The sequence below is a fragment of the Melospiza georgiana genome, chromosome 13 (assembly GCF_028018845.1).
Source record: "Melospiza georgiana isolate bMelGeo1 chromosome 13, bMelGeo1.pri, whole genome shotgun sequence".
Taxonomy (NCBI): Eukaryota; Metazoa; Chordata; class Aves; order Passeriformes; family Passerellidae; genus Melospiza; species Melospiza georgiana.
In genome coordinates, this window is record NC_080442.1 from 2,676,366 (window position 1) to 2,697,298 (window position 20,933).

Consider the following 20,933-nt stretch of genomic DNA (forward strand, 5'->3'; position numbering starts at 1 on the left):
ATGTGTCCAAACCACTGTTTCTAAAAAAACAAAGCCCCAAACCACAGGACTGTGTTTGCAATCAGCACACAAGAAGGCAGGAGCGTGCAGCCAGCCAGGAATGTGACATCACTGCAAAACCAACTAAGTCAGCTTCTCCATGTGCTCTGGGGCTGCAGCTCAGGGAAGGGGAAGAGAAAAGGCTTGGCTTGGAAAATAAAACTCCAGTCTCAGCTCTGAAACCTCCAAAATACCAAAGGGAAGGATCCCTTCAGGCCAACTCTGCCCATTCAAGACTATTAAGGGGGTGACAGTTGTCACAGCAGGACCCTAAGGGCACAAATCTGTCAGGAGCCAGGCTGGGATCATGGAATGATCACACTCACTTTCCATGAAAAGCATGAAAGGGATGGGCAAATGTTGGCCCCTGTGCCGAGCACAGAAAGTGAAACATTCCAGAATGGAGTAGATGCACATGGGAACCTCATCAAACCTCAAAACCCATCCCAAACCTAAATCTCAAACTTTTAATGTGGAATCCCAGTCAGTTTGGGCTGGAAGGGACCTTAAACTGATCTCAATCCATCCCATACCTTGGGCAAACCCATCCAACCTGGCCTTGGACATTTCCAGGGATGTAGCATCTACCACCTCTCTTGCAACCTGAAGACTGGTAGATCCCACCTGCTCTTCTTGATGGTGTAAAGAAGCAAGGACATGCCAAAATGACATTATGCAATCCTTTCTGTGAGAACCTGTGGAGCAGAGTCTTTTCCAGACAAACCCCACAGAAAATTTCAGTGTACCAAGCTATGGAAAAACCCACAGGCATCTGAAGAATAAAATAGCTGCTGTATCCATCAGGAAAGGCAGCTGCCCATGAGCTACAGAGGTCGTGGTGGGAGACCCATGTCTGCAAATCCTCAAACCCTCAATGGCTCCATCCCTTGGAGCCAGCTATAATGCTCCTTTGTTAAATACACAGGAATAACCAGCCCGTTGATTCCCAAGAGCCCAGTGAGTCATGAGTGGGGATTATCAGACATCAGCAGTCTTTGTGAAGTCCCAAATGTCAAATGAATCCCATTCTTCCCTCCTGAATCAGACAGATCTGAATTTAAGTCACTCCTCCTACTCCCTGAGGCAGAGAATGACCAGGAGAAGGCCTCTAACCATGGGGAGGTTCAAGTTGGAGCATCTCAAATTCTGCTCTGTGAGCAGTGAACCTGCTCTCAGAGAGAGGTCACTGCTGGATAAAATTTGGAGGTCAGGATGCTGATGATGTAAGGAGGTAAACAAAAAGCACAGGAGGTGCCCATCTTAACACAATTCACAGCTTCTCCCAAAATGATTTGGTCATGGAGATCACATCAACCATTCCCAAAGCAGCCTGGCTCCTTCGTCTTCCCCCACAGCCACCACACCCTGATCTTTCCTTTCTTCTACTGATGTTGGTGATAAACCTCTCTAAGGGGACACCTGGGATTTGGGAGCAGCCATATCAATACAAACATTTGGGAAAGCACTGGAGAAACTCATGCTGAGCCACTCTAGTTCTAAAGAGGTGTCTTCCAACTCAACAGGAGGTAGGACTGTTCCCAGCTGTGTCAACACACTGCAGATGGTGGGCAGCAGGGCAAGGGAGGGGAAGGAATTTTGGCCCCCTGCCCTGCTCAGGTGAGACCCCAGCCCTGGAGCCCAGCACAGGAGCTGCTGGAGAGAGTCCAGAGGAGGCACCAGAGTGATCAGAGCACTGGTCTGATGGAGCAGCTCTGGTGTGAGGAAAGGCTGAGAGAACTGAGGTTGTTCAGCCTGGAGAAGAGAAGGCTCCAGTATCTAAAGGAGCTCCAGGAGAGCTGGAGAGGGACTTGGGACAAGGGCCTGGAGGGATTAGACAAGAGGGAAAGGCTTCAAACTGACAGAGATGGGATCATAGGAAGAAACACTTCCCTGTGAGGGTGGTGAGGCCCTGGCACAGGTTGATCAGAGAAGATGTGGCTGCCCCATCCCTGGAAGTGTCCCAGGCCAGGCTGGATGGGGCTTGGAGCAACCTGGTCCAGTGGTAGGTGTCCCTGCCCATGGCAGGAGATTGGAACAAGACCATCTTTAGGGTTCCTTCCAACCCAGCCCACTCTATGATATTCTAAGGACCCTCCAGCAGGAGGGTAGAGGGTCCTTAGAGCTCAGTTCTAAACTTTTCTGGCCATTTTTTAACGTCTGTGCCCAAGATAAAGGAAAAAAGTAGAAACACCATATTGATTAAAAGTCCATCACAAAGAGCCAGAGAGCCCTTGTGTGCCCTTTGTTAGGGCACACTTCACTTTTGCACAAAGGCAACACTTCATTTCTAAAGATTAAAGCTCAGTTACAGTTACTGAGTTTAAACACACCCTCAAAGTGGGAGAAAAAAATTTTTTCCCCTGGAAAAAGGAGTCAAACTATCTCCAGCAGACCCCCATTGACAACATGATGTGTTTAGTTATTTGTGACAAAACAGCTGCTTGAGATGCTCTTCAAGGTGCTGTAAATTCTCACACAACCCTACAACAAGAGGGGATGGAGGGACCAAGTGTGGTGTGATGCTCAGTGTTCCTAATCTGGGGGATACAAGAAGATTAGAGGCAGAAATAGCCAAAACAAGCAGTTCAGCAGAACAGAATTTATGTATTTTGAAGAATATAAGAGGAAAAAATTGTTTCGCTTTACCAGCCACAGAATAGAATTCAGAATTCCTGAAAATCCCATATAACTACACTGGAGTCTGAGAGAAGCTGATGGATTTGTGCTGCTCCAAAGCATCACACAAGGGCCCAGGTTTTGAGGGGTCTGAGGAAAAACTACTGGGAATCTCCTTTGGAGATCTGCACCTCCTGCCATACAAGAACCACACTACCACAAGCAGTGGTAGTAGAAGAAGGCAGTAAAAATGTAAAAATTTCCTGGAGTCTTGCATCAGCACTCTGCTGTGGAATCAGTTCTCCAGCTTAAGGAATGACATCTGGAGATGAACACCTGCACCCACACACACACCCAGCAATGCACAGCTCTGCTTTGGACAACTCTCACACAACCACAAGTCATTAAAGCACTTACAAACCATCAGAATAAAGTACAAACCTGCCTTCCAGGAATGGAATAGAAGAAAAGTCAATAATTTCCTAGATTAGGACACCCAATAGATTCTCTTACATTATTTTGACATAAATAAAAACTGAAAGAAACTCTGAGAGTGCATCTCAAAGCATTGAAAACCATTCCAAGAGTTGCTTTTTAATAACAAACATCATGTACTGACCTCTGCCAATTTGTATGGTAAGATCAGCTTCTCTCCCACTGTCACTGTCTTTCTGGTCACCAGGGCCTCAAACAGCATCTCTTCTTTCACCTAAAACAAAAGTACAGATGTTAATGATTATTCTAGTGATCTTTTTAAATTTTAAATCAAGTTTAAAAGATGCAAAACTGAAAATAAATTTCAGTGTAAACACATTCAAATATCAAAATTTAATTAAAAAAAAACCCACCAACAGTTTTGCCAGCCCTTGCAGAGTTAAGTTCAATGGGTAAAAATATGCCATTGGGAGGAGCCAACTCAGCACATAAATCCAGCATCAGAAACCTAACACCAGGGTATTCAAAGGAACCTGATTTTCTACATTCAGGCATCCCAGTTGTAGCAATTTCCCACTAGTTTCCTTATTCCTGGTACAGCTCCTCCCTCCCAAACTTTCTCTTGGCAAAATAATTCAACTTTCCAGATTTGTCAAGATGAAATCATACAAATTACTCTAGAATAAGCCAAGCAGTGTCATCAGTTTCAGAGATATCCAAGTGAAGGAGGGGGTTTTTTTTGTGCTTTTAAGGGTGGGGAGGAGTCAGAAGGAGGAAGAAACCCTTGGAAAAGCACCTGATATTTACTCTGCTATTGGCACGGGATGTTTACTCCATAAAGCCCCAGTTCCTGGCGAGGTGACAGTCTCTAATCAGCCCTCACAGGTCTGCAGAACAAAACTCAGTTGTGTCAACACAAACACTTCAGCAAAGAGAAAAACTGCGCTGAGAAATTCCAGCTGTTGGGGAAAAGCCACTTTCCCAATCAGCTTCAAGACCCTCTTACTTTGAGGAATTCAGAAGGTGTCCTCTCTCCCAGAATAAATGAGTTACACCTAAAGACTTTGAGTCATTGACTGATCCTCACTAAATTTCCAAGTCAAAAAAGACATCATGAGGCTGGGTGAGAATCTTTGATCCCAGAATTGATGGATGTGGATTGAAGTCTCTACAAACTGCTTCTCCTACCTGAAGGACTCCATGCAGGCACCAGACCTCCTCTGGACATCTCTGACTGTTCAAAATCCACATTCCTGAAGCCATCCAAGGCCATATTTTTATCACAGGGAAACCATTTATGATTTGACAAGGAAAATGGGAAACATAGAGGTTTATCAATTGAACTCAATGATCTTAGAGGTCTTTTCCAACCAAAACAATTCTATGTATGTACTTTGACTTAAGGGCTTCGTGCAGGAATCAGTATGAAGAGGAAATGCAAACAAGACAGTGAAAGGTCAGGAATCTCACAAACCATAGCAATAATGATGCCCTTCTGTACAAAAGTCTCCTTCTGCCAAAACTACTATTATGGGAGTCTCCCTGATAAAACCCAGGGAGTTTTTATATAACTGATTCTTCCTGCAACAAGAACTTGTTGCTGGGGAAATCAGAACACATCAGGTCACCTGTATATGATGTCACCTGCCAGCAAGGTCTCTGTCACTGGAAATGACACTTCAAGGTTCATTTCTTTAGTGCTCAGCACCACTCAGGAGCCCCCAGTTCCTACAATCCAATTTTACCTTTCAAAATCAAGCAGGGAAAAAAATAATCTTCTGGTTCATCCAGAGATCCACAGCAAGATTCCACATTTGGTTTCTATTCCTCTACATTCACCAAAATATGTGATTTTGTAATTTTCAGCTCTGTGGACAATCTTCCAGCAGCTCTTGACTGTGGGACCATCAGCTGCTCTCCCTCAACTGCACAACTTGGAACAAAAGTGAGTTTCACACCATCCATTATCCCCCTTCAGGATGCTGCAAACCCACAGCCAGCATGCTGGCTTTTTTTAATTATCCAAGGCAACAAGGCAGAGGGGTGTCAGATGGTTCCTAATCAAAACAGTCCAAAGAAATATTCCTCAACAACATAAACACTTCCAAGTCCCAGATTTGTCAGCAAACACAGGGATTTTAAGCAATTTAAACAACTACCCACGCCCTCCCTCACCATCCCCAGCTCATGGTCACTCTGGTTCTTTCTCTCCCTGCTCTCTGGATTAAGGGAACCTGTGGATGTGCATCCTTCTTCTCCTGACCCGTGGAGATCCCATTAAAATCACTCTTGGCAAGGATGGGAATCCCTGCATCTCCCCAGGCCTCTCTCTGCAATTACCTCCCAGTGGAGCTTGATCTCAATTCCTTCATCACCTCTGATGAGCACCACGGGGGCAACCAAATCATCCTGATCTGCATTCAAGGTCACAGCATGAAAGTAGCTGATTCCTGATGCCAAGGAGGAGCCACTGGGGCTTCCTAAATAAAAACTCAGCACGTGCTGATGACTAAGGACACGGAGGCACTCACAGCTTCCCCACATCCTACACCTCCTCCTCCAGTAAGTGTGAAGCACTGAAATAGGAACACCCATTGGTGCAGAGTAGCAAAGAGGAGAACACCACTTACTCCTTTACTTTGTGCCCTAGGAGTTTCACTCTTGGGTCACATTTCAAGGATTTTTGCTTCCTGGTGCTAAAGGGCACAGCCTGCTCCCCCTCTTAAACACGGCCTGCAGGAGTTTAGATCTTAATTACAGGGACAAAATGCAGATTTAAGACTTTGTTGCCACAAGTGGGCCCAGAGAGGGCTGGAAGGCTCAAGCTCCATGAGCAGTGAGGGGTGCCCAGCAGTGCCACAGCTGGGAATGTGGGGAGAGAGCACGGAGCCAGCAAGGGCTGGGCTGGAGCCAGGCAGGCAGACACTGCTCCTCCAGTAATTCTGGGGAATTATGTTAGAGCAGCTGAAGAAAAAGGAACCATTTCCAGCTGGAGAACAAGAAAACATCAGGTTTTGTCTCTCCTTTCATATTTGAGAAAGGGATTCCAGTGCTGAGTGCTCGCTCTAAAGATGCCTCATGTGGAGTAAGGGAAAATAAATTCAGATTTCTATCAGTTCCTCTTGGAAAAGAGCTGAACCTGTTCCTCAGACTTTCCTTCAAATAACCAGAGAGTTAGAAAGGACAGAGGGAATGGCTGGAGCTGTGTTAGGGAGGTTTAGGCTCTTCCCCCAGAGGGTGGTGGGGCACTGAACAGGCTCCCAGGGAATGGTCAGAGTTCCAAGGCTGAGACAGCTCAGGGAGTGTTTGGAAAATTTCTCAGGCACAAGGTGGGATTGTTGGGGTGTCTGGGCAGGGCCTCTGTCTGTAAAGTTACACTCAATGGTATTTGTGGATCCCTTCCAACTCAGCATATCCTGTGATTCTCTGAAGTTTTCTGACTCTAATTCTGGCTCAAAATTTTACATCTAATGATGATATCCCTACCCATTGCAGGGATGTTGGAGCAGATGAACTTTGGAGGCCACTTCCAACCCCAATCATTCTGTGATTCTACAAAACATCATCTGAAAAACAAATTCAGAAGAAAAAGCTGGAAGCAAGCACTGTCTGCTCCATAATCCTCACCCCCTCCTCAATTAATTTCCAAGACATTTATCACAGGAGGAGCCCCAGTGCCTGTGGGATCCCTCTGGGAAGCTGAAGGCCATTTTCTAGTGGAAGAAGAACTTGAGCACATAAATCTCCTGGAGAGGCCAACTTTAGCTCTTAAGAAAAATGTGCACTGGGAGATCTGGCAAAACTTATTTAGGTCACTTGATAACTTGTATTTACCTTTACTTGCATTGAGAATAGGTATTGAATTGGTTACCTAAACCTAAAAACTGAATACAAAACTGCTCCACTGAGCAAAGACAGAATTTATCTCTTTCTTCAATGCTTTATCCGTGGAAATAATTTCCCATTTTAGTAAGCACACATAATTAAAATGTTCCTACTGTTCCAATGGAAAACAAAAAGTCTCTTTTAAGGTCAACTAGATAATCTCTAATATATTATTTTTATTAATAAGCCCACAAATTAGCTTTTCCAAACTTTCCCCCCAGAAACACAAAGGTTTTACCCAGTTTTACACAACCCTCTGTGATTTCTGCTCAGGCCCTGGGATATTTGCAGTGCTTGCACAGGACTCCACGTCTGCTTGATCCATCAGGCAGCCTTGACATCACTCCCCAGCACAGCATTTCAGCAGAGTTTAAACAAAGGCCCTGAAAAATCTGCCAAAAGCATCACATAATCCACACACTATGTCTATTCCTAAAAAAAAAAAAAAAAATGGAATCAGGGATTTTACTGTAAATGAAACAATGATCTGCAGAGTCTGGCCAAAATCCTATATTGCAGTTTCAACAAATGCTGCTCTGGATGGTTTAATAAAGCAAAAACATATTGGATGGGGTTGTTGATATCTAAGAAAAAGCAAATCCATTGCAGATCATTATCTCCTCCCAGATTCCTTCAAAAAAATCTCAGTATTAGCTTCATTTTCTAGGGACACAAATCTCATGACACAGAGGGAGGGTAGCTGTGCAGTGGTGTTGCATTAACTGGTGCAGCAGGGAGGGAAATTCCCCCAGTTGTCATTAGAGGTCCCAACACAAACCAACCAGCTCATGAGAATTTGGGCCAGATTCCCCTTTGCAGTAGGAGCAGACCCTAATTTTGCCTAAATTTTTAATTTCAGCCAGGCTGGTGGTTCCCCTCCTGCCCTTGGAGGCTACATCCCCATGGAGGCCATGCTGGAGCACCTCTGCATCTCCTCTTGGCTGCTCTCAGAGATGGCCAACCCAGCTCCAGTTGCACTTTTCCTTCTCTTTTCTGTGTCAAATCCTTGACTGGACAAATCCAATGAGTCATTTGAGTACAAAGATCAACCCAGAAGTCCCCCCAAGATAAGGAAGTATCAGATCACAGTTTCTTCCATCCCTTTGCTGTGCTCTGCATGGTCCCACCAAGCAGCCAGTGACCACAGGAAAGGAAGCTCAACTCTCTGTCAACTCCTATTACTTTTATTCCGAGATGATTTTTCACTTTTTAATGTCTAATGCCAAGATCTGGAGAAGGGATTAACAACTTTTTCAAGCCAATTCATAATTTCAGCAACAATGGGAAAAGCAAAACTGTTCAGTGACCACAAAAAAAGAAGAATGTAATAAAAATAATTACCCAAATGAGACAAATACAAAGTGTCAAATATTTTAACCAGTATTTTAAATCTCTGGTTGAATAAAACTCATTGCATTTAATGTGGACAGCTGTAATGAATAAGGAGTTGTGGCTGCTCTTTGTAATGATGCTTCATCCGTTTGAACCCTTTGGTTCTTCCTTTGGGTCAAACCTGAATAAGCAACAACATCTGTTGAGGTCTGCAAACAGAAATGTGGCATTTCATGGAGATAAATCAAGTCTGAAAATGAGATTATTGGCTTTATTTCAGCTGATTTCAGTGGGTCTGTTGAAAGGTTTACACTTGGAGGCAGCAAATGCTTCCAGTTCCATGGATCAATTGTCACCTAAATGCAACTTAAGGGACAAACAACACCACTTACCAAACTCAGTGATGCATTTCATCAGATCCTACCTCAATGCAGCAAGCATTGTCCCAATCTAATTAACAAGCTTTTTATGTTCTAGATGGTCATTTAATTTGCAAAAAGAATTACCACAATGAACAGAAATCTATCAATTTGCTCAGATATTTCAGATCTTAGTGGTTAGGTTAGTTGGTTTTTCTTTTTCAAATGGTGAAAAAGAAATATATTTATTGATTTTTACATCTTGTTGACACTACCTGGGGGTGCTGTTCCAGCCCATGGCATTAAGGCCCTGTTGGATTGACGTGGCTCAGCCAATGCCTCATTTCACATAATCATGTGTAAAAACCACCCCACGACCTCCCCACATGCAGATGTTGCAAAAGGGTTTGTTTGCAAAGGCAAAGACCCAAAGCCTGGAACTTTTTCCGCTCTCTAAGTCACTCTCTTACTCAAAACTTTTTTAAAAAACAATTACTTAACTGATTGGCCACATTTAACAGGGTAAAATCAACAACATTCTCCTCCCCACTTATATTTTCCTTCTGTTTATTTCTGCAATCTCCAAGGCCAAGATGCAAAGAGCATCCAGCTGCTCAAACCATATTTCACAGAAGCTTTCCCCTCCCTAAATTCAAAGTATTAATGAAGTGCTGTGAAAATCCCAGAGAGCCAATTCCCAAGTTCTGTAGGTAGGGAGATAACACAACAGTTATTTAATGGAATGAACGGGAAGAGCATCATGTGTAACACAAAAGGACAAGTTGCCTTCTGATTCCAGCATAAAATCAGCACAAATTCACCTTCCAGACCATCCAGGGAGAACAAAAGGGTAAAGATAATTGCTGCTATAATCAACTAGATGAAAAACAGTTCAGTTTCAAGAGATTTAGAGCATTTCAAGTGAAGTGAGACAGCAAGGGGAGATTCTGGTAACCTCAATCCATGTCAGGAGGTTTTTGAGCTCAGCTCCTGAAGGCCAGCAGGACAAGGTGGCTCATTCAAGACTTTTCTCATGAAAAGAAGTACCACAGCTTCATAACCTGCTTGGGCTGACAGAGCAGATCTCCTGAGAACTAATTTAATGCTTTTGCATTGATTTACTGGACGTGGCCTGGGCCAGCCAGGTGGAGTCCTACAAACCCTTCCAAGGGACACCAGCACAGCAGTGGCTCACAGAAGCCAAGGAATCAGGTCCTAAACAGCAGATAATCAATAGATGCACCAAAAAAACTCCATAACAGGCCCATAAATAGGGACTAGAGGGGGTGAGATGGGCCTACAGGTTCTCTTGTGGAATCTGGCAGGTAATAACAGACAAAAAACACAGTGAGAGAGCTCAGCATCTCCTTCAGCCAGCACAGAAGAAAAACATGGGGTTATGGTTGCACAACTGCTCAAGTTCCTCAGACAGACTTTGGAACAGATTCGAGGAGCACCAGCTGAAGGCTGGCAATTGAAGACACTGCTGTGTTGGACAGCAGGATTGCTTTGCATACACACCCTGCAACTTTTCACATTTCATCACAGAAACAGGATTTTCAGTCAATGAAACCTGAAGCTGAATAGTAGGGGCAAAAACCCTCCATGAAAAACCTCCTAAAAAAGTTACTGTACCTTCTCCCTGGCAAACATGAACAGCCCATAAGAATGGAAACACACAAAACCTTACTCTTGGGTGAAACTGGAAATAAATTGTGCACGTTTTGTGTGCTAAATCAGAGGTGGCTTGTTTGGTGTGAAGTTCCAGGAGGGAAAGCAGAGCCTTACCTCCAGCAGCTCTGACACCACAGGAAGGATTTCAGGGTTGCAGATATCGATGGAGTCATCCCTGTAGGTTTTCTTTTTGTACCGGATGTTCCCCAGGTGCAGGATGGCCGACAGCAGAGAGAAAATCCTAAACAGAGACAATTCATTTTCACTCTGTTTTTCATAAAGTGAATGAAGAAGTAAATTTGACCCTACCCCCAAGGGCCATGCCCCTCTTTGACTCATTCTTCTAATTTTCAACCCAAAGAATCCACTTTGCCTCATGTCAAGAAGTTTTTTTATTTAGCCAAGTACCAAACTTGCATCTGAAAAGTTTCCTTGAAAATTCTTTAACACATCAAACCCACAGTTACAAAATTACAGTCCATGTTGTAAAAAAAATAGAAATCCTCCAATAATCTTGATATGCAGATTAAATATTTATCATGCAATTGTCTAAATTAAGGGGTAGAGTGGGCATGGACATGCAGGTCCCCTGGGACACATCTTTTTGTCACCTTTTTGGATGTAGACCCAGCCAGGAACAAAAGACTGTACTTGTATTTCCAAGTCCCCTGGGACACATCTTTTTGTCACCTTTTTGGATGTAGACCCAGCCAGGAACAAAAGACTGTACAAAACAGCATAAATGCTTTTATCATATCTAAGTAACTGAGGCAAAGAAAAGATGTTACACTTCAAGTAAGTTTATCGAACCAATTTTTCTGTTTTGGAGGGAATTTGGTCATTTTTAAGTTATCTCCCTTCCAAAAAAAAATAGGATCAGACACTCAAAGAATATCCTGAGTTGGAAGGGATCCACAAGGTTCATCAAGCCCAGCTCCTGAGCCATGGCTGACTTCATCTACAAATCCTGCTTGTCCCTATTTCTACACTCACTTGGGAGCTAAAAATGAATAAACCCAAATGTGATTCCGAGCTATGCCACCAGCTTGTCTGGACATCTTCACCTCTCCAAGTCCTCCCTTATCTCCAAAACAGGGATACCGACTCCTTGTTGTGAATTTCAGGATGCAATTTTATAAAAGTTCCTCTTCTCTGTTTCTACAAAGGTGATACCCCATGTTTTGCTACAAAGAAATTACTTTTAAAAGTATGGTAGTATTTAAAACATACTCCCTATGTCTCAGCTGAAGGTAATTCCTTATTTGTGCTGCAGTTGTATAATGCCAAGCAAAATAAACCTGCTCGTGTAGTGAAGAATGCACTTCATTTCTGACACACAAAATTCACCAGGAGCAACTTGTGTGCCAAGAAAAATCATTGCACAGTAAATCAGAAGTGAGAATTTACTGCATCACCCGACTCTGCTCAGTCCTGACACTTCCTGATTGCTTTGCTCAGGCAATTAAAGCCCTCAACAGGCTTTAGACAAACCTCATCCTGATAAAGCAGCCTCTGAGACAGAACATATTCACACAAGTCTGGATCCTTGGGTTTATCCATGTGTGTGGGGAAGATAGAGAAAAAGCAGTTTTAATTTCATAATTGATTTGTTACAAGTAAGGGATAAAGAACGAGCTTCCAAAATTTCTCAGTTGTGTGAAAATATCTTTGAGATAATTTTTTATGTCGAGTTCTTCCCAACCTACTCAAGCTTTTCAAGCCAAAAATCAACACGGGAGGGATTATTTTGAAGGTTTGGTTGGTGGTGACTCTTAAGAACTGTCTAATTCCATGGTGTCAGTGGTGTTGCAAGCCAGCTAAAGTCCAGTTTTCAAACCAGCATGTCCAGTGAATTAGCAAAAAAGGCCAGTTGGAAATGAGTCTACAGACTTAGAATTGCACACAAAGGGTTAAGTTTGATGAGGGATAATGAGAACTTCTGATTAAACCAAGCTCTGGATTCATGACATGCAGAGTGAGGCGTGATTATTCATGAACACTTGAGAAACACTTCAAGATGTCAACTCCTGCCAACGCTCCATTTGCATGAAGAGAATTGTTCAGCACAGCAATGATCATGGAACCACAGAATGCTTTGGCTTGGAAGGGACCTTAAACTCATGTGGCTCCATCCTGCCATGGGTAGGACACCTTCCACTAGAGCAGGCTGGCCTGGGACACCTCCAGGGACGGGGCAGCCTCTCTGCAATGTCCTGCCAGTGGAGGTGGCATTAAGCAGGACAATCTCCAAGCTGTTAAGATGAAAATAAACTCACTGTCTGCGTGTCTTGGGCAGGAAGCCCACCATCTCCATGGCCAGCTGCAGCCGCTCAAAGTCGTGCTTCAGGTCCTCCCCTTCCACGGAGAAACAATCCTGTGGATCAAACACACAGAGGAAGCACTGACACCACCAACACCACATCAGCTCCACATGGCCAAATCAGCACTTCATAGACACCACTGGGTGATCTCCAGGTCTGTCATCAGCAACATTTCCAGCCTGGCACTGGAAATACAACATTTCTGGCGAATATTTTCTGGAGACACATCCCTGTTTCCCAGGTTTAACCTCTAAGGAAAAAGGTGAGCCACCCCATTCCAACAGGATGGTGAGAGTTGGTCAGCGTGACCCTACACAAAAAGGATGGGAAATAACAACAAGATGAAATCTGTTTCACATTTACAGGCAGTTTATTCCACATTCAGTCCTCTACCTAAGGAGGGAAATTCAGTTTTTAAGTAGAATTCAGATAACTTCATGTAAATGATCAGTGCATTAAATCCTGTGTGGGAATGACAAAGCTTTAAAAATATTTCTCAGAAACTTTATTTGAACCACCAAGAAGTTATTTCAAAACTGGGAGAATCTGAAATCCAGGATATTTTATACTTCTTGGAGGCTCACTTGCCTGAACAGTTTAGTTTTTCCTTGATATCAGTCACTGACATGTTTGGAAAAATCCAGTGACATTCCAGATCCAACCAAAGCTGTCCTGCACCAATATTTAGGAAACAGAAATGCTCTTTAAATTAATATATGGAGCACTAATGCCAAATATCTTCTGCCTTGGCTCACTGTAGGCTTCCCATGGATTATTTATTCTTCTCTCTGCCTTCCTAGCCTATATTTAATATTCTACCCATTGCTGCCAATAAAAACTACCCATCTATAAATCAAATTTAGTTTATTGTGTATCACACAATATTGCGCTTTTTTAAACCTCAGACCATTTTATTAACACTTAAATCAAGGCTTTCTACAAGTAATTAGAGACTTTCAACAAGTTAATCCGAGTGTAAGTAAATACAAATAAAAATTATATAAAATTCTATTATAAGTTTATTAAAATAATACAAATAAATGTTGTAGCTGCAGTTGGAATTAATTAAGCAGCTGAATGCACATAGTTTATTTCAATAATTTCCTCAACATCATATTTATCACACAAGCAAATGTGCAAAAAATTTTGCACAAATAATTGGGAAAGTCTGCATTAAATAGGGTTATGTAAATCATTGAAAAGCCACTTGTACTCACTGATAGTACAGAAGATTAAGCACAAATACAGAATACACAGAATGAAGTTATTCTATATCAGCTTTTCTGCTTTGTGTTTTACAGCATTTAAAGCCTCACAACCATATCAAAGAAGTTCTTCATCATTACAGCTATAGTTATAATTAGAGTGGAAAACCCTTATTTAAGATATTTATTTATATTATTTATATTATTTATATATTAAAATGTTGATATTATTATTTTATTGTTTACATGTTTAAAATACTTATTGCAACATAGGAGGCACCCACACAACTGCACTAAAAGCCAGAGAAGTGCAATTGGACAAGAAAATCGAAATTTTTTTATCAATTGTCCTCAGGGACAAGTTAATGCTCCATGGGCAAAGTGAATTTGGAGCTGTTGAACAGTAAAACCATTTAAAACCACGCAGAGCATCGATGAAGGCAGGGACTGAAATTCCAGGAGAAAATATCAGCGTCTTTTAGAGAACAGTCATTAGAAAAGGGCATTTTCACCTTCCAATAGGAGCTAATGGGAAACAACCCTAAAGCCACCCAAAGGGACACAACAATGACACCACCAAGAGCAGGGACACCAGAGGCACCAGCACTGATTATTCACCCCATAAAACATCAGGGCAAGACCTTGTCCCTCCTAAGCTCCAACCTTGGCTTCCTCAGCCTCTGCCCTTCCACTGAGAACCCAGCAGAACTTCCCACCCTCCTGCACTTGGCAGGACAACAACACACCCACAAATCCTGCAAATTAGGCAGCTTTAGAGCTTTTTTTTTTAAAGACACCAAGTGGTGCTTTTTAGTGGCACTCCACATTCCAGGAGACATTTTCATTTTCTGGCATCATTCCTCCAAAATGAAGTCACGAGTCAACAGCAAAATACCCCCGGCCCGGCCGACTCTGAAGCAGCACAATCTACGCCCAAGGCAATTTAATTAACGATTTACATAACAATTGCCCAACTCATTAATCCGCATGGAAAGACTTTTAGCAAATTCCCTGCTTAAAAGCGGATGCTCTCTGCAGTGTTCCAGCACGGAACCGCTTCCTAATGGATGATAAATGAAGGATAATTATAAAATAGAGGAGTGTCCTTGATATTAGAGCAGACAAGCATCACAAAGTCCATCCCCACAGACCTAATATCCTGCCAGAGCAATTAGTTTCCCAGCAAAAGTGAGTTCCCTGCTTCCTACAGTCACATTGAAGTGATCCATGGATTTCCATGGAAAATTTACAGAGGATAAAACAGAGTTTCTTTAGAAACTTGGTGTCTGCAGCAGGTTGAGTCCATGGGTATGGGGAGAAGACCGGGATAGGTTAAAGAGTGAATCAAGCAACCAGGACTGCCACAGAAAATTATCCCAAATAAAATTATCCTAAATAAATTAACAAATAAACAGCCAAATGGTAACAACATGTGGTTTTGTTGCACAGAATAAGAACATAGACATGGCAGCCCCCAGGCTGGCAGGGTGTTCTTGGTCATGTACCAAAGGAGAAGGCACCAAATTTTGGGGTTGTTTTAATTTTAATTCCTTCAGCAAATTGTCCCATCCCATTCCTAAAGCAATTAAGGGCTTTCCAACTGATAAAGGGTATTAAGGTCTAGAACAGCATCTGCTCATCACTCCCTGCTCCTGCAGGGCCCCTGAGGAAGCTGATGGATTAGGGATGCCAATCCAATATTCAATATTTTTAACCTTGTGAGGGAAATTCCCTCCTCCCCTCCTAAGGATTTGCAGGGAAATGTTGCTGTTAAGACACTTGTTTACCCGAGTGAATCCCAGCTCCTTCCCACATCACCTCTTACTCTTGCAGACGCATCAGCAGGACTTGGCAATCATCAAGCACACGGTAAAACAGGCAGGAAGGACAAGCAGCTGATGCCAAACATGCTTCCACATGCAGGACACACAGACAGGGAGCACCACGGGACACACAGACACCCAGAGAATGATGGCGGTGCAGGAGGAGCCAGGGAAGGGGGAGAAGCTTCACCATTCCCTTTTTTGGGGCGATCCATTTGGAAAGGATGATCATGTCAGCAGAAGTATTTTAGGAGAAGGAATTGTTTTTGCACTCTGAACAATATCAGGATTTGATTTTCTCACAGATGGCTGGGGGGATGTTTTTGGGTTTGTCTGTTTTTTCCTGGAAGCTGGAGAGCAGATACACCACTTCAACCAGCATGAACTGATGCATCTCTTGGGGCTTCAAGACAGTGATTTGCTGGTTTATTGGAATGGAATTTCAATTTTCACATTGCTGTCACATCACAATTTCCATATATCATCACGTATTCCATCAGGAAGGAATGAAAACCCCCTCAGTTTTCCAAAACTGAGAAGACTGCAGAGAGCTGACCATCTCCAACTGCTGAAGAAGCTTTCCAAATGGAAGGAACCATAAAAGGGAAAGGGGAAAAAAATAAAAATCTGCACTGTCAAGCAACACCACTGCAGGGCAAAGGGTGGTTAATGGGTTAAACTTCATTGGATTTGGCTTTCTTTGTGTCCCTAAAACACTCAAGTGAGAGCAGCCCTGCACCAGCAAGATGGGAGAGGTGGGTTCTTGTACTGACCGGCTCCGAGTCATAGCAATAATCATCCCAGCTCTGTCTGAGGGGTTTCTTTGTCATCTGAAAGCAAGGCAGAGCGGGTTAAGTGCTGTTCCCACCCCAAACCACCCCCACCACCTGCTCCCTAAGCAGGAAAATTGTTATTCTGCAGAGTCATTGCCTGGTTTTATTTGTTTTCAGGGAAGATTCATGATGCTTTTGCATTCCTGGTGCTGGTTCCTGCTCACTGGGCACCTCATCCAGCGAGGCCCTCTCATCAATAATCCTAATGGATATACTAAAATCTCTTCTCTTACAGGGCTGAGGAAACCCTTGGTTTATCTGGAACTGAAGAGCCACCAATGCCAAAATCTCACTGAAGAACAAATTTGGTTTGTTCCTACTCTCAGCCTCTGCTCCAGACAAACACAAGTGCAGCAAAAGTGAGATTCTTCCAAGCAATACTCCAAAGCTTTTTTAGGAATTTGTGTCTTTTCCAATCAGACAGAGATGGAGTTGAGAGAAGTCAAAACATTACCATTCCCAAGAGGGAGAGAGATGGCACTGGAGCTCCTGAGGAGCTGAAAATAAAGATCTAAACCTGCAAATGGCTGTTTTCAAAATGGATAAAAGTTAGCAACCAGCACAGAAAATATTCAGTGAGCTGCAGGGTGTGCAGGGGTAGGTACACCTGCCACTGGTGTGGGAGGAATGGAAAAGTCCTCCACACTCAGGGGATACTTTGAGTAAATTTGCATTTAAAAATAAATTGAAATCTTTCTTTTCAATCTGCTCCCTGCATTTACAGAGCAGATTTTGGTTATGTATCTTAATAGATTATTTCTCATCTGCAAAGCAAACTCCCCTTTTGCTTTACATAACCCAACAAGAGCAGAGGAAACTGGGAGGAGGAAAGCAAAGCCTGACTCAGGACTGAGTCACTCCTTCACTTCAGGGGCCTGGTTCAATATTTTATGGCTTCTCTAGATGAATATTTAATTCTCAGTAAAACAGTTCATGTCCGAGCTGGTTCTTTTTCCTTTTAAAAAGGCAGGGTCTCCTCCAGGACACACTTAAGAAGAGACCGCAAATGTTCAAGGGTCATTTTGTAATATTTCTCTTAAATGTTTCCCAAGTTTCTTTTTTCATTTCTCCACTATCTCTTTTTTCTCCTTATTTTCCTTTTCTTTTCTCCTGCAGGGCAGGGAAAAGCTGCTACTGCACTGTCAGCTGGTCTTCATGTGAAACCATGCCCAGACCACATCTGAAGGTGCTGTTTTTCCACAGTTGCCAGTGTTAACTCTAATCCTAAGTACTAAAAGTTATTTAAAAACCTCCCAAAAACTCAGAGTGCCACTGCTGTCCAAACACTGTGTTCAGGGAAGTCCAGAGACTGCTTCCCTGATCCACTGGACTGATCTTAGCAGTTTTCTCCAGCTTACTTGCCCCACAGCACCTTAATTTAGATTAAAATAAACATTTCACCCTAAATTATAATATTTCTACTAGAATAGGAATATTTCACCCTAAATTATAATATTCCTACTGGAATCATGTGTTCCTCCCATTACATGCTGTTAGATTTCTAATTTTCTTTTCAATATAAATGCTCCTTAACTGCTATGTAAAAGGACTGTAATTAAAAGCAATGTTTTCAACTAACTGAAAGTGACTGGATGGACCAACAAAACCTGGGAATCCAACAAAACATTCCATCTTGGCATCTTCCCACTGCAAAACCATGGCACAGATGGTGCTGGAGATCACAGCATGTTCTCCAACCAACGCCTGAGGCACAGAGCCCCCAGCCCTGAGTGTTCCTCACTTGGGAATATTTCCCAACCCTGCCAGGGGTGTGTGGGAGTCATTAACATACAATGGATTTTGGTGATGATTGCCTGCTTTAAAAACATTCTTAAAAAGTCCCTGGTAATTGAGAGCTATTCCTGAATGAAGTTATATTTCTATAAAGACTAAAGGCTGTTTGGGTTGGGCTGTGGTTCCAAGTTTCTTTCCAGTTTAGGGGTTAAATCACTCTTTATTGCTCCTCATGTTTCAGCACCAAGAAAATTGAAATTAGTTAAAATCAACATGTAACTTAACTCCTCTTCTACATATTCCTCCTCTCTTTGGTCCATTTGAAGTTCCTGCTTGCAAGAGTCACTGGATAACTGCCTAAATACCTCAAGTAAATCAGTTTATTATAAAATTATCATCAAGTAAACTGAGTTTATTTGGCTGTTGGTAACACCTCATCCATCATTCATTCCCAGGTTTTCAATGGCTGCTGTGGTTTTAGTTATATTAGACTTGTTCTATTGTTAAAGTCAGAGGGTTGTGCTAAAAGCCAGCCAGAAGCTACAGAATTAGGATTTCCTCATGCAAGATGTTATAGCCCAGTATGCCACATCTTCCCCTCTTCTCCTGCTCAGGAGGCAGATATTAATGAGTAAATGGCATTCACACAGAGAGCAGGAAATTCTGACTGTTTCTCCCTCCAGCAATCAAAAACTCAATACATTTAACATATCCCAGGTACAGAAAACACTGATTATTTTTTCCCTGAAACACTACCAGGTGTTCAGATTGCTCATGCACAATTATTCCAATGACGGAAGACTTCCTCTAAACCATTAAAACCAACTTTTACTACTCCACACCTTTAAAAACCCCCACTTTTACTACTCCACACCTCTTCTTTATTAGCATTAAATATCAGCAGAAGAAAAGGCAAGACCAAGGATTGCATTTCTGTATAGAACTCCCACCTGGTTCAGGTAATGATATTCCTCTGGCTGCTTCAGGTGAAATGCTGATCTCTCCTCCTCACTTGCTCCTGCCAGGAGGTAATAAAATACATGGTAGTTCCTGGTGACAAATGAAAAACAAAAGCTGTTAGCCTTGAAAATGAGCAGCAGCACTGAGCAGAGGCACACTGAAACCTCCCAACCTGATTTTCCAGCTCCCAAGCTCAGGCCTGACACCGTTTAGAGCTGGTCTGTACCTGCTGTGCAGGGATGGAACAGATTTAATTATGTCATGGAGAATGAGATCCCCCTTCTCCATCCAAGGACAGCCACTGCCCTAGAATCTACTGGAAGGATTTCTAGCTGGGATGCTCAGGTTTTCCTTCAGAGCCATGTGCAATGCCCACATATTTCACAGAATCCCATCATCATTTAGGTGAGAAAAGAGCTCCCAGACCCCTGAGTGCACCCTGTGCCCAAACCCCACCTGGTTCCCAGCCCAGAGCACTGAGTGCACCTCCAGGAATTCCTTGGACATCTCCAGGGATGGGGACTCCAAACCTCCCTGGGCAGCCCCTTCCAATGCCTGACAACCCTTTCCATGGAGAAATTCCTCCTGAGCCTCCCCTGGCACAGTTTGAGGCTGTTTCCCCTTGTCCTCTTCCTTGTTTCCTGACTGTCCCCAGCTCCTCTATTACAGCCTGACCTCTTTTATTAGAATCACAACATATTTCCTTGCAATGCAGAAATTATGACTTTTCCTATCTTATTACCATTAAAAAGGCAGTGACTTTGCAGTTGCAATTCCATGACACATGACTGAAAAATCTTCAAGTATTCAAAAACTCAAATATTCAAAATACCTGAATATCACTAATGCTAAACCCACCCCAAGGGACACTCATCTGTTCTGCTTCCAGACGGATTAACACCATTTCTTTCTAAAATTAAAGCTGTGCTTTTATGTTGGATGTTTTCCAAGAGGATCCAAGTTTAATCATCTTGCAACACCCAAGAGGACGTTTGTCAAGGCTGTAGATGCTCTTTAACTCCAGGAACAGCCCTGGAGCATTCCAGAAAACTCACACATCTGTCTCCAAAGGGAAACACAGCCAGAAGTGCCAAGAGTTGAAAGGCAACTAAAGGCAGCAAAATTATTTAAAAGTGGAATAATAATTACTGAGTGAGGAGAGGAATATGCAACAAAGAATATGCATCAAATTAGGAAAGAACACACTTCACATAAGTTCATTCTCTATATAATTTTGGCTTTTTCTTGAGGGCCCTCTGAAGGCCTCAGTGAACTGCAAAGAAGAATTAAAATACCATGTTTTTCTCCTAAAATGACATATTAAACAGTTCATAAGTTGTACAAGAATGAAGTGGTACATAATAATCTATCTGCCATAAAGAAAATAAAATGAAATGCAATAAAATATTGTAGTGGGAGGCCCCCTGCTCATGGCAGGGGTTGGAACAAGATAATCTTTAAGGGTCCCTTTCCAAATACAGCATATTCTATGATTCTATGGCAAGTCAAAGATTTTGATAAAAAAATGGAGTTTATTCCCTCCATTAGCACATTTCTCCCTAAACAACAAAACATTCAAATATAAAATGCATCATTAATCTCTGCAGCACAGGGGTTAAGAGCATGAAAATCCTGATCCCCTGTGCCAGCTCCACCAGGGATTTAAGTTATCTGTGCCACAAAGAGGAGTTAAACCCAAGCCTTGGGCAAAACAGAG

General features: G+C 42.7%; 1 protein-coding gene across 7 annotated transcripts in view; it reads right to left on the reverse strand.

Annotated features, from left to right (window-relative positions):
- The window catches only part of MYO9A (myosin IXA), a 174,538-nt gene that overhangs the window by 87,854 nt on the left and 65,751 nt on the right, over window positions 1–20,933 (reverse strand). For 6 of the 7 annotated variants that reach the window (XM_058033010.1, XM_058033015.1, XM_058033012.1 and 3 more), the window contains exons 5-9: window positions 19,207–19,306; window positions 16,463–16,519; window positions 12,617–12,714; window positions 10,455–10,581; window positions 3,275–3,364 (exon numbers count right to left, since the gene is read on the reverse strand). In XM_058033010.1, the coding sequence (XP_057888993.1) occupies window positions 3,275–3,364; window positions 10,455–10,581; window positions 12,617–12,714; window positions 16,463–16,519; window positions 19,207–19,306 (472 nt within the window). The remainder of the gene's footprint in view (window positions 1–3,274; window positions 3,365–10,454; window positions 10,582–12,616; window positions 12,715–16,462; window positions 16,520–19,206; window positions 19,307–20,933) is intronic. The other variant, XM_058033014.1, reaches the window with a different exon arrangement.